Source organism: Bombina bombina, chromosome 2, assembly GCF_027579735.1.
Source record: "Bombina bombina isolate aBomBom1 chromosome 2, aBomBom1.pri, whole genome shotgun sequence".
Taxonomy (NCBI): domain Eukaryota; kingdom Metazoa; phylum Chordata; class Amphibia; order Anura; family Bombinatoridae; genus Bombina; species Bombina bombina.
Genome location: NC_069500.1, coordinates 356,467,229 through 356,481,882, shown reverse-complemented (window position 1 = coordinate 356,481,882; position 14,654 = coordinate 356,467,229). Strand labels below are relative to the sequence as shown.

At 36.0% G+C, this 14,654-nt stretch overlaps 1 protein-coding gene across 1 annotated transcript in view; it reads right to left on the bottom strand.

Moving 5' to 3' along the window:
• The window catches only part of SETD1B (SET domain containing 1B, histone lysine methyltransferase), a 110,217-nt gene that overhangs the window by 84,480 nt on the left and 11,083 nt on the right, over window positions 1–14,654 (bottom strand). Inside the window, exons 5-6 of the mRNA XM_053699763.1 lie at window positions 13,799–13,911; window positions 9,499–10,644 (exon numbers count right to left, since the gene is read on the bottom strand). Coding sequence (XP_053555738.1) covers window positions 9,499–10,644; window positions 13,799–13,911 — 1,259 coding nt within the window. The remainder of the gene's footprint in view (window positions 1–9,498; window positions 10,645–13,798; window positions 13,912–14,654) is intronic.

Here is a 14,654-nt window from a genome sequence, read left to right as displayed (position 1 = left end):
CAAGCCCTAACAAATATATGACAATGAAGCTCCAAACACTAGCAAATGTAGGACAATGATACTGCAAGCCCTTGCAAATGAAGAACAATTTTGAAAAAGAAAAAACTCAATATGGGCAAAACCATACAAAAGCTTGCTGTACATCCGTACTACCTAAAATTTATTAAATGAGGAGGAAGTGAATAATACACCAAGCTCCATCAGAAAGTCTCACTTTCAAAAAACAAAATCACTAATTACCCCATCCTCTCCTCACGCTTCTCTATCCATCTAACAAGATGCATATCCCCTTGCCACAAGTTTCAATATCAGTTTTGTTTTTATAATTTCCCTGTTTATATATGGTCTGTGCCTGGTAGAGTGCTTCTCTCTTTGTATGCATTTGTATTATGATCCGGGGGAGGCCTCCCTAAGGGTGATGGGGAAAACCAGACATGGACTCCTTGACCAGTGTGCTTAGAGGAATAAGGCTGCATCTCACTGACGAGGTCCACAGAGGGCCAAAACGATCATCTGGGGCTGTCATGTTCCCTGTTCTTAGGACAATTGCCTGGTATTTTGGGGCTGGATTGATCTTACTCGGTGGGATCTAACTGATATACTTGAGGAATGTTTTCCTCAGTGAAAAGCACAACTGGACTAAAAAAATAGGCTGCTTTTGAGTGGTAACTCGCCATAAAACAAGCTACTGAGCTGTTTGTTCCTGGTAGGGCACTTTTGTCTTTGTAGGATGAGTAGCGTTACGAGTTATCTAAAATACAGTCTCCTCATCAACCAAAATATAAAAAAGTTCTCTATAATCTAAAGGTTACTATGCAGGTGCTGTAAATGACAAACATCCACAAAGAAAAAACAGTTCTCATTCTATCACAATAGTTTAAAAAATAAAAAGTTTTAGCTACAGAATTGCAAACTGGACAAAACCAACTAAAACAAAAATTCTCTCCTCTTACAGAATTCAAGCTACATTTTCAGGAGCCTAACACTGCAGGGCTATTATTAAGCGGTGCTATTATTAATTCTGTTTAAAACAATTTACTTTTAACTTAGGTATTCTCGTTTTGTTTTTTTGTCTTTTGAAGACAACCATAGTTTATAACTCTAAAATGTTTCTCCAGAATGCTTAATTTTCCATATCTCTCCCAGAACTAACATTTTGTCTTCATCTATCTTATATTTTTTGTCTTGCTGTTTCCATTAAGGAAGGTTCAACAAATTTGTTCAAAATCTAGGAGCCAGACACTTTTGCTCATTCTTGTAGATATATAGAGATATATTATCTAGTTATATATTTATATTTATTACACACACACATACAATATATAATAACCCAATAAAAGTTACATTTATATTTCACAGTTGCAAAGCATAGAAAGGATCTAGCCACACCAAGCAAAATTGTAGGTGCTATGGATGTCTTGGTTACTAAATCAGGGCGCTAGAGCCTAATTTTAAGGAGCCAATGGCTCCCTGCCACCTGAATTTGTCAAGCCCTGCATTTAGGAATATGAAAGAAGTAATCACTTCAGATGCTCCACTTCTAATCAACCACTTATCTTCTTTCTCTCTTCACACGCCTGTTACGATTTCTAATGCTGCCAAAACATTTTATAGAAGCCTGCTTTGGAATTCACCCCATCTGAGACAATCACTAAGGTGTATTTAAAAATACCTTTAAGTCCAGGACATTTTGATAGCAGCAGACTGACTTTCAGTCACTATCTTTTGTCAATTTTACTTTAACAACTCACATAGTTGTGATCTTTCTAATTAAATGAGTTTGTTTTGCTTTAAATTAGCAAAATATGAGTATGACCTTTTAATAAAATTTGGATTACCCTAAAGTTGTGATAGAAAGAGCATGATTGTATTACACAGAGGCAACATTTTCCCCAAATATCTCTTTATTTATTTAGTCATTTAAATATGTTTAAAAATCTTTCATATTATTTGTATGCATGTTCTTATTTTTTTATTTTAATCCTCTTAGATGTCTGTTTTTTAGTCTCTTTCATCACATTGAAGAACAACTCATCATAGGCTTTACAGCTAGGACTCTTCCAGTGACTTGTCTCCATAAGGTTTACTTCAGTGCCTTTTTTCCCCATTTTGGCTTAAATTTTAGCCAGGTTGTCAGTAAATTCAGCCAGGTGGTGTGCCCATTAAGTAGTTCCTGTGGAGAACACTGGGGCTAGTGACAAGCTACTCTACATAATTATCTGCTATAGGTCACAGTATCAATATTTACTATTATAGAATGTGTTCTTTACCTATAATGCATTTATTCTTGTACTGAATTTATTTAAAGGGTTTATATTTAAAAACTGCATTTAAATGTAGAATAGTGGCCATGGCAAAAAATATAATAAAATTATTCTATGGGCTGGCAAATTTTGACACTCAGGCCAAAATTAAAATTTTATGATTCAGATAGAGCAGCAATTCTAAACAACTTTACAATTTACTTCCATTAACAAAATGTGCAGTCTTTTTATATTTATACTTTTTTTTATTCACCAGCTCCTACTGAGCATGTGCAAGATTTCATAGAATATACATACATGCATTTGTGATTGGCTGATGGCTACAGGATGATACAGAAGGAGTGGATATAGACATAACTATGAAATTTACAGAAAAAAAAATCTACAACTCATTTGAAGTGCAGACTAAGTGCTATTGCATTGTCTTTTTATCATGCATTTGTTGGTAATGCAAATCTACTGTATTTACTGGTAATTTAAGCAGACAACCACACATTATTTTGTAATTTTAAAAGAGATTTATTTAAAATAATCAAGAGTTTGGAGCCAGATGTACAAATGAAGGAGATGTGGTGGCTCCCTAGCTCATGCGATTTGTCAGTCTCTGAATTATTGCATCACAAAGTTAGGATAACCATGATTCCCATTGGGTAAAGTAGGCAGATTCTAGGGGCATCTGAGGTCATCTGTTCCCAGCTCTAGAATTGCACTGTAGTTGCCCCAGTTACTAAAGAGCACCAAATTAACAAAGTCTATAGCTACATGGGGAGATTATAACTCTGTAATTTAATGTAGTGTACTGGCAATCTAGTTAAATCCACAGTAAAATACAAAAAAAAAAAAAAACACGCTCTCATTTTAGAATTTAAAAAAAATAAAGTTTATGGTCTATATTTTCCAATGCAGCATAGTTTATCCTAAAGTCTCAACATGTATCCTTCATTGAAATACATTTTATTTCACAGATTCTTTAGCTGTGTATTACAAGAACTTTCTGTAGACCACTGGTTTTAAACCTGTCCTCAGTCCTCCCAACAGGTCACATTGTGAGGATATCTGAACTGTAGCACAGGTGAAATACTCAGCTGATTAGTAAACGTAGTTATTTTACCTGCTCTCACCCAAGGTTATCCTGAAAACCTGGCCTGTTGGGGAGGCCTGAGGATAGGTTTGAAAACCAGTGCTGTAAACCAACATATTGCTAGTAAAATCAGCAACAACTCACTACATGCAAAACTCTCTCTCATGGTTTTATCTCCCCCTTAACTCAAATGAGTATTGATATCGAGATAGAGAGAGATGGATAGAGAGAGACATCCATATGCCCATAAGTGATCAGGTAACATTTTGGATACAGTTTAAGGTTCCAGTTCAAACTAATATTTATGGAGCTAGAAATGAAGGAATTCAGTTTTACACAAAACGCTGTGTCCCCATGCAAACTGATAAGTGGGATGTGGACTTTTGTGCTAAATATTGTAGATACCTTAAAAAGTTCCACTTCCTTGTGTCATGGTAAACGTAGTTAGTTCACATAAAGCTTTTATACACAATCACAAATATATTAAATGTTAAAGGGACAGTCTAGTCAAAATTAAAGGGACACAAGTCTAAATTAAAAACTTTCATGATTCAGATAGAGCATGCAATTTTAAACAACTTTCTCCTTTACTTCCATTAACCCCTTAATGACCAGCGACATACCCTGTAGGTGGTTGGTCTTTCTATGGGGTGCCGGTTTCAGTAGAGTGGTCTCGCCGCAAGCCTTCTAGAGGGAGGCTCTAATACAGCGGTTTTGATGTGAGCAGCAAGACCCACGCTATTGTAGCAACACAATCCCTTAACACCAGCAATGTACAGGGTACGTCGCGGTCGTTAAGGAGCTAACAAAATGTGCAGGTTTTTTTTTTATTTACACCTTTTGAGTCACCAGCTCCTACTGAGTATCTTTAGAGAATATACTTACATGCATTTGTAATTGGCTGATGGCTGTCACATGATACAGGAAGAGTGGAAATAGACCTAACTTTGAAATCTGTCTTAAAAAAATATATACTACTTATATGAAGTTCAGACTAAGTGCTATTGCATTGGCTTTTTATCATGCATGTGTTGATTATGCAAATCTACTGTATTTACTGGTCCTTTAAACGTTCATGATTCCGAAAGAGCATGCAATTTTAAACAACTTTCCAATTTACTTTTACCATCACATTTGCTTTGTTCACTTGGTATTCTTTGTTGAAAGCTAAGCCTAGATAGGCTCATATGCAAATTTCTAAGCCGTTGAACCGTCTTCTTATCTTTCACATATAGACAACGCTTGTTCATATGTGCCATATAGATAACATTCTGCTCACTCCCGTGGAATTATTTATGAGTCAGCAATGATTGGCTAAATTGCAAGTCTGTCAAACTGAAATAAGGGGGCAGTTTACAGAGGCTTAGATCAAAGTAATCACAGAGGTAAAAAGTATATTAAAGTGATTGTAAAGGTTTAATGAATAAGTGCCCGGTAACTAAAAGTAATACTAAAAATTGGGGCACTTTCATTCATTAAACTTTACGACGCTTATTTTTTAAAATACTTACCATTGCGTTATGGTAAACATAACGCCGATCCTCCACCTGCAGCTCCTGCTTTCTTTAGCAGAAAGATGACTAATCCAGCTTCCTCCAATCGTTGCTTGCCCCCTTTGGTGTCCAGCTCATGAAGCACGCAACGATTGGAGGAAGCCGGATCGTCATAGATATGCTAATGAAAGCAGGAGCTGTGGATCAGCGTTATGTTTACCATAACGCAAAGGTAAGTATTTTAAAAAATAAGCGTCTTTGTAAAGTTTAATGAAAGAGTGCCCCTGTTTTTAAGATTACTTTTAGTTAACTTTACAATCACTTTAATATAACCGTGTTGGTTATGCAAAACCGGAGAATGGGTAATAAAAGGGATTATCTATCTTGTTTTAAAAATAACAATCCAGGAGTAAACTGTCCCTTTAAGGAATTGATTACTTTTTTTAAATTACTATATACAGATAACATTAGGGAAGTGGAAATTAATTACATTTCTATCAACATATGCTTTTAAATGTTTTATGCCCAATATACTCACTTTCAGGTTCCTTTATAAGTTTGCATGGTGAAGAGAGCAAGTTTGAAATGCTGCTGCCCTGAGAGAGTATTTCTATTGATGGCATCCCAATAGCAAATCAACTAATACCTCTTTTGTTGGTCATAGAACATAAAGTTGTTGCATATCAACAGAACAATCACATCACAGTTTAGTTTATACTATTTTGATGAGAAAAACAAACCACCACAAGTGCCATGTTAAGTAGAAAAACACAATACGATGCCAAAAGAACCCAACAAACCAGGAAAAACCCTTCATTCTTTGTGCTGCTTTTGTATGTTTTATAACACTTTCAATAAAAATAATGAGATTTATTCCCATAACAGAACAAGACCTGATAGAGCAGATAATGGTGCACTGGCCTTGGCTCCACAGTGAAAGCGGGTGCAGCAAATGCACCAGCACCGTGCAGGAAGATAAGCAAACTATGTGGTGGTACTTGCTGCTGGCAGAAAGCCACGTTAATAACCTTGCATTAAAAAGACTATAGAACAGCATTATAAGCAAACAACTGGTTGGCAATGGAAAGACAGACTGAAAACAAAAGGGTATTGCATACAAAGAGATAGAAAAAGTAAATGCAAACATGATCTGTGCTCACAGACTATTGGGAAAAAACTCAAAATGCTCTAATAGCACCATGCAAAGCCCACATGACATTTGTGTAAACAACTGCCATCCATTAAATGGTTTCTTAAAAAAAATTCTATTATCCATGATGGGTTTATCATCCTGAAATTAAGATTTTATTTATCTTATTATTATTATTTGTTGCTCTAAGGAGCAAACAGTTTTGTGGAACTATTGGGAGTATTATTTCAATATTTCTCTGTTCAGCAGCTGTGCCATTTGCCACAATTTTCAGGCCTTTCTAATTTATAGGGGTCACCTGGAGATTCTCCGTCTCTCCCTTTTTTTAACTTAGCTTACCGAATGTTGTAAAAACCTTATTATATTTATCTATAATACTCTCAGCAACGCAGATGATTATATAAATATAATACAGCCCTCGGATTGTAAGGGCTTAGTTAAAAGGACACTGAACCCAAATTTTTTCTTTCGTGATTCAGATAGAACCTGCAATTTTAAGCAACTTTCTAATTTACTCCTATTATCCGGCCCAACCTGGGTTGTTCTTGCTGATTGGTGAATAAATTCACCCACCAAAAAACAAGTGATGTCCAAAAAAAACGGCTTAGATGCCTTCTTTTTCAAATAAAGATAGCAAGAGAATGAAGAAAAATTGATAATAGGAGTAAATTATAAAGTTGCTTAACGATATAATTTTTGGGGGGTTCAGTGTCCCTTTAATGTTTCATTACATTTGCTTGCTGTTGTAGTTCAGTTAATACTACTCACGGTTGTATGAATGACGTTTTCTTTTTTTTTTGTAATAAAAATTTAGTATGAATGGTTGTAATTAATTAACATATATTATCTTGTTGATCAGTTTAAATATAGCAGTGTTATACTCTTTATTAGACAGATAAGAGCTACCTTTATACAATTGTATACTCTGTCACAATTACTTGTTGGTTACAGTCTAATTTAAATCAGGTATGTCACATATATATATTTTTGTACATATACAGGTAGCCCTCATTTTACGCCGGAATTAGGTTCCAGAAGGAATGGTTGTAAATCGAAACCGTTGTAAATTGAAACCCAGTTTATAATGTAAGTCAATGGGAAGTGAGGGAGATAGGTTCCAGGCCCCTCTCAAAATTGTCATAAGTAACACCTAATACATTATTTTAAAAGCTTTGAAATGAAGACTTTAAATGCTAGACAGCATTATAAACCTAATAAAATAATCACACAACACAGAACATATAATTAAACTAAGTTCAATGAACAAAAACATTTGCTAAACAGCATTATAAACCTAATAAAATAATCACACAACACAGACTTCACTTGCATTTTTCTGCAAACAGTAATTTCTATGCATTCCAATCTGGATAGAGTTATAGAAAGGAAGATCTTGTTCCTTTGAAATCTGTTTGATAGCTCAGGTCTGGTTAAACTGATTAATTTCAGATTGCTTGGCTTTGCTGCAACACAAGCGGACAGCGCCAACTACTGGCTATTTTAATAAATGCACTGCTTCTCAATGCTTTTCAATAGCAGTCACATGACTGGGAAAAAAGGTTGTTATTCTGAAACGGTGTAAATTGAACAGTTGTAAAACGAGGGCCACCTGTGTATATGTGTATGTATATATATATATATATATATATATATATATATACACACACACATACACACACAGGTAGCCCTCAGTTTACGCCGGGGTTAAGTTCATGGAGGAATGGTTGTAAATAGAAACCGTTGGGAAGTGAGGGAGTTAGGATCCAGGCCCCTCTCAAAATTGTCAAAAGTAACACCTAAAACATTATTTTTAAAGCTTTGAAATGAAGACTTTAAATGCTAAACAGCATTATAAACCTAAAAATATAGATTGTATCATCATCAAACTTAGTTTAATGAACAAAAACATTTGCTAAACATCACCTAATAAAATAATGACACAACAGACTGCATCATCATCAAACTAAGTTTAAAGAATAAAAACGTTTTTTTACTTGCATTTTTCTGCAAACAGTTCTCTGCATTGTTAGCATGTTAGATAATATTGGGTCTGCACCTATTCTATGCATTTCAACCTGCAGTGATTAATAAGCAGTTAGGCACCCTCACCTCAAGCAGCTGGACAGGAAGATAATAGGAAAGTGCCTGCTAAATTTTGCTCGATAGATTTGGTCTGATCTGTGTACACAGATCAATTTAAGGCTGTTAAGTTGCATAACTTTGCTGCAAAACAAGCGGACAGCTCCACCTACTGGCTATTTTAATTAGTGCATTGATTTCCAAAGCTTTTCAATAGCAGTCACGACTGAAAAAAAAGGTTGTTATTCTGAAACGGCGCAAATTGAACCAGCGTAAACCGAGGGCCACATACATGCATGTATGTATGTATGTATGTATGTATGTATGTATGTATGTATGTATGTATGTATATATATATATATATATATATATAATATATATAATATATATATATAATATATATTTGTCTTTTTTTTTTTTTTTAAATACTTACCATTACAGTATGGTAAACATAACGCCGATCCTCCACCCGCAGCTCATGCTTTTTTAAGCAGAACGATGAAGATCCAGCTTCCTCCAATTGTTGCTTGCCCCCTTTGGCATCCAGTTCATGAGGCATGCAATGATTGGAGGAAGCCGGATCATCATCGATATGCTAATGAAAGCAGGAGCTGTGGATCATCCCTAGGCAAGTTAAAATTGAACTGGGGCAAGTAGTGAAAGATTGAAAGTGAATGTTAATTCAACACTCACTCATTATCATAGGCTGGGGTTGTAGGCGCATGTGTAAACAGAGAAGGACGATTGTTTGTCAGTACCAATTAAGTACCATTTTTGGATTTAGGTGCAAGAGTTTTGGAGCTGTACACATAAAAAAATGAGATTTTGAGGGCTTTTCAAAGATTTGTGCTTTCAGATATCATAGTCAGGTTGCAAAGTAGGTGATTAAACCTAAAACATTAATTTAAAAGAAATATTGTGTGGAAATAACAAAAATGCTCTATACCCATAGAACAGTTAATTTTTGTTAAATAACTCCATTAAAAGGGATACTGTTCTTGGGCAAACGGCTGATAAGTTTTCTGTATTTCGTACACAAAGTAACTGCAGGGACACTTTCAAATGGGTTGGGCTCTTTATTTCTTTCTTCTACCCCCCACTACCACTATCTTTTGATTACTTAGCTTTTCTACAGCCAACACTGCAGTATTGAAAAGCTCAGTATAGGTGGCAGTTTCAGCAGGTGTGGGAGGCGATTGTGGCATCAGATGTGGCAAGTAACATTCTGGACTGGCTAGTAGCTTAGCACTCTAAAATTTGAGATATATATATATATATATATATATATATATATATATATATATATAAATAAATGTGTGTGTGTGTGTATAATTATAATAGTGGTTTGTAAAGCATCCAGTTACAGCTTGCAAAATCAAGGGAAAATGTAATATAATGAAAATTCCACACAGGAAACAAACTGCTGCTTACCTCATCCATTTTTTCAGAAGTGGGGGTTTCGTCTCCAGCTGCCAGTTCATTTGCATCTGAGGTCTCAATTTTCAAAGTTCTCCCTGTTTGTACTGTCTGATCAATGGGAGACATTGACCTAGAGTTGTGGCTGAAAGCGGTTGTGCCGGGTATTGGTTCATCATCATCAGAATCTGGCAAAGGGGTTGGACTAATGTCTTCTAAGCCAGTGCTGGAGGGTCTGGAAGAAGGGGTTAAATCTTGGTATTGGGAGTTTGAACTATATGGGGGAATAGGTGAAAGCTGGGAAGAGGAGGAGGAGATAGGACTTCCTTCCATCATCACCTCATTGTCAGAGTTTTGCTCATTTAGGAAAGGTAGTTTGGTTCTTTGCTCTTTTAAAAGCATTTCAATCCTTGAGTCTAAACTATTGTGCTGCATTTCATCCTCTAGGGTTGGTGTTCCAGGTGTTGCACACCTTTCTGGAGTCCGAGCAAGAGAGGTTGCTGTTTGCTCCACCAAACATTCAGGCTCCGGTGGAGGAGGCTCCTCAGGTTTCTCTCTCACTGGTATAAAGTCAGTATTGACAGAACTGCATCCACCATCAACAAAAGGCTCTGAAAGTGTAGGTGCTAACCGCCTATATTCCACTTCCTTTGATGTATGAGTGAATTGATTCTCGTCAGATTGTGGGTAGACTGTTGTTGCTTGGTAAGGAGAAAAGGCAGATTTATAGTTAACACCAGACTGACTTAAAGGTGGTGTTTGAGAAAAGTGCACCGTCTCTGGCTGCTGTCTTGACGTGTTGAAAGAATGTTCAGAGCCCCGGTAAGTGTTTGAATTGTGAACATAGTGGTGTCCTGGCCTACGATTGTAGGCGTCAGTAAACTTTGGTTCATGTCTCCTTGGTTTAAACCCAGAGTCCTGACCATAATGATAAGCTGGTGTTGTCTGTCGACTTGAATAGCTGGAATCTTGGGAAAAAGGTGTCCCTTGTCGAGGAGTGTGGGGGGTGCCTTGAGACTGAGGGGTATACTGGCTATAAGAGTTTGGGGTGTCTTGTCGACAGCTTGAATAAGCTGTATCATGGGAAAAAGGAGTACTGCTATTAGGGGTGACAGATGCTCCAGTATTAATTTCCTTTGCCCGTCTTACGGTGTCAAGTACCTAAAAATAGAATAGAAATAGAAAACGAATTACATTACGTAACATATTTGGAGTTTGGTCCTAATTATACCCTTGGCAATTCATCTGAACTTTGTTAATAATATGAAGAGGGGAAAAAAATAAATTCAAACCACAATGTATGTATTAAGAATAGGTTGTTAGTTTTGACAGATCTCACAGTTGAATTCTGTATTAAAGTCACAATGTTATATACCCCAGCAAAGTATTACAGGAAAATGATGGCACTATATATATAAAAAAAAAAAGCAAATAAGAATACATTTCTCTTAAAGGGATATGAACCCCATTTTTTTCTGTCATGATTCAGATAGAGCATGCAATTTTAATGAACTTTCTAATTTACTCCTATTATCAAAATTTTCTTTGTTCGATTTGGTATCTTTATTTGAAAAGCAAGAATGTGAGCTTAGGAGCGGTCCCATTTTTGGTTCAGAACCTGGGTAGCGCTTGATGATTGGTGGGTAAATGTAGCCACCAATCAACAAGCGCTACCCAGGGTTCTGAACCAAAAATGTCCCGGCTCCTAAGCTTACATTCCTGCCTTTTCAAATAAAGATACCAAGAGAACGAAGAAAATTTGATAATAGGAGTAAATTAGAAAGTTCATTAAAATTGCACGCTCTATCTGAATCAAAGATAAAAAAATGGGTTTCATATGCTTTTAAGCACACATTTTCCTGAAACCCTAAAGACAGAATGCCTATATTTAATATTAATCCCTTAAGCCATTTGGACATAGGTACTAAGTCACAGAGTTCTTTGTCCAGCGTAGCCTATTGATGTAGTACCTACGCCCAACATTCTGGTTGATGCCACTGGTCCCGCTGTCAGCGTTGACAGCTAAGACTGCAGCCAGAAGCAGAAGGCATCTGCCATCATATGGTGAAGAAGAACTGCTTGTTCTTCCTTTACCATGTGAAGGCAGATCGCCGATACAGACAGTGAGAGAAAAATGTTTGGTGAGGGAAGGATGGGTCACTATGCAATAAAAACAGGTGGGGGAGGCCGTTCCTAGTTACGATTGCTTGGGGGAGGGAGTGGGAGGACGGATTGCTGCACTAATAATAAAAAAATAAAAAAAGAGAGAAATACTGCCAGTACCTAAAATGGTTTCTTAAAAAAAAAAAATATATATATATATATATATATATATATATAAAGAATTTTTTTATTTTTTTTTTAAATGCCCTAAAACTCCAGACTGTCTGCCAGTACCTAACATGGTAGTGATCAGCAGAGGGTGAGGGAGGGAAGAGAGCTGTTTGGGAGGGATCAGTTAGTGATCAGGGGGTGGGAGGTGTCAGGTGGGAGGGTAAACTCTACACTACAGCTAAAATTTACTTTACAAGCTACCCGATTAACCCCTTCATTGTCAGGAATTATAATGTGTGCACAGCTGAAATTAGTGGCCTTCTATTTACCAAAAAGCAATGGCAAAGCCATGCATGTCTGCTATTTCTGAACAAAGGGGGATCTCAAAGAAGCTTTTATAACCATTTGTGTTATGACTGCACAAGCGGTATGTAAAAAAAATTCAGTGAGAAACCCAAACTTTTTGAAAAAGTTAACAATTTTTAAAATATAAAATCACATCCGTCGGTGAAACGGTGGCATGAAATATACCAAAATGGGCCAAGATCAATACCTCTGGTTGCCTTTTAAAAAAATATACATAGTTTTAATAGTTCAATTAAAAAAAACAAGGCTCTATTTCTGTTTAAATGGAGTAATAAGAAAAGTGCTAAAAATTCTCCAGTACTTTGGGCAAGTTTTTCTCCCGGTTCTGATGGGGTTAAAAGAAGATATGGAAGAAAAAAAAATTCACATTTTTCATCCAGTGTATAGACACCAATGCCAAAATGGAGTTCTAAATCTATATATTTTTTTTATTTATTTATATTTTTTAAACTACAAAATAAAAAAAAAACTTTTCAAACCAGCACCAAACAAGCAAGGCAAAAGTAATTTTGGAAGCACTAACATGATTAATAGGCTTGTAAATGTAGGTTTGGAAGAATGACTGGGAAGATCAGATGTATCCAAGGCAAGTCTGCCCTAATTGGGAACATTCAAAGTCTGAAATGATTTATTGCTTTAAAAAGATGACAAAAAACTGAAGCAGGATGGATGGAAAGCTTCATGGTAGTAAGTATATAAAGAAATTACTGCAAAAATAAATAAAATCCTGATCCCTTTTCAACAATTATCTCTCCTTTTTAAGAAAAACAAACATGTTGTTTTGTCTAATGAAAATATAGTAAAATATTTTGCTTTTCATACCACCAGGAGTAGATGTACACATACGAGTGTCGTTCATCAGGTTACAACTTGTGCTTCGTTTCTTATTTATTTTAATGTTTAAAGAGTAGAGTTTTCTTGTTCACCTTTAATTTAACCTACTCCCCCCCCCCCACCCAAGGGAGATTATGTATATTGTTTTTGTAAAATGCTCCACTAGGTTTATTCTTGCATTTAAAATAGCTTGTTTTATTCAATCAAACCACTACCCATAATTAAAACTGCAGTGCTTAGAATGATATAAGAAGGAAGTCTGATCTTCATGTTGGCTCATCTCATTTGAATGGGCATGTGGTGGTGGTGGTGGTGGTATAAATGAAAAAGAAATTCCCATCCATTTAAAGGGACACTAAACCCATTTTTTTCCTTTCATGATTCATAGATAGAGTAGTCAATTTTAAGCAACTTTCTAATTTACTCCTGTTATCAATTTTTCTTCATTCTCTTGCCATCTTTATTTAAAAAGCAGGAATGTAATGCATAGGAGCCGGCTAATTTTTGGTTGAGAACCTGGGTTATTCTTGCTTATTGGTGGGTAAATGTAAGCCCCCAATAAGCAAGCGCTATCCATGGTGCTAAACCTAAAATGGACTGGCTGCTAAGATTTTCACTCCTGCTTTTAAAATAAAGATAGCAAGAGAACGAAGAAAAATTAATAGGAGTATATTAGAAAGTTGTTTAAAGTTTCAGGCTCTATCTGAATCATGAAAGAAAAAATATGGGTTCAGTGTCCCTTTAATACTTTGCAGCTAATATATAACAACTAGTTAGAAATTAAAATGTCCCTTAAATAAACAGCAGAAAAATGAGGAAACATAATGGGGTTGCAACTTACCTGTGAAATTTCATTCACAGTGGGCGATGCATCCAAATCACTTCCAACTGGAAGGGTCTGAGGGGTATAGAAACCATTAACTAACAGTTCATAGAACCGCATGCGAGTTTCACCTAGATGAAGACAAACATAGGATCAGGAGCGCTGCCGCAATTCATGTGCACAGAATTATCTGTTAAACTCAGACACTTTATGGTTGTGATAACGGTTAAATGTTGAATAATGCAATTTAATATAAAATATGCAGCTATCAACAAAAGAAAAGCTTTTGCAACGTATTCATAAGGGACACTGTACAGGTATACCCCGCTCATACAGCGGGTTAGGGACCGGAGCCCCGCTGTAAAGTGAAAACCGCCTTAAAGTGAAACAATGCGGTTTTAGCTTTCTTTTCTCTTGCCAGTGTATTTAAAAACTTGAAAACATGTTTGAACTTATATATATTAAGTGTGCATTAGCACTAAGTTTAGTTTAATACTAGCACAGTACAGTATTCAATAAATACTGTACCTGTAAAATAGTGACAATGACTGTAGTAAAATTTGCCAGACTATAACACTGAGACACAGTTTGCACTGAAATGCTGTAAACAGAGTGAACTGTGCATAACAAAATGGTGCCAGTCACTTTTCTCGCAATCTCATGATGATTACAGCACTATTTCAAAATCCTTGGAGGTTGAACTTCAGCTCCACAAGGCGCTGTATTAGCGAATCGCTGTAAAGTGAAGCACTGTAAAGTGAGGTATACCTGTATTTCCTCTAGCAGTCTACTTACTACCTTATCAAATCAAAAGGTTACAATGTTTTTCAAAACGATATTCAGTTTCTTTATCTAGGAATAACTAGAGACTGCA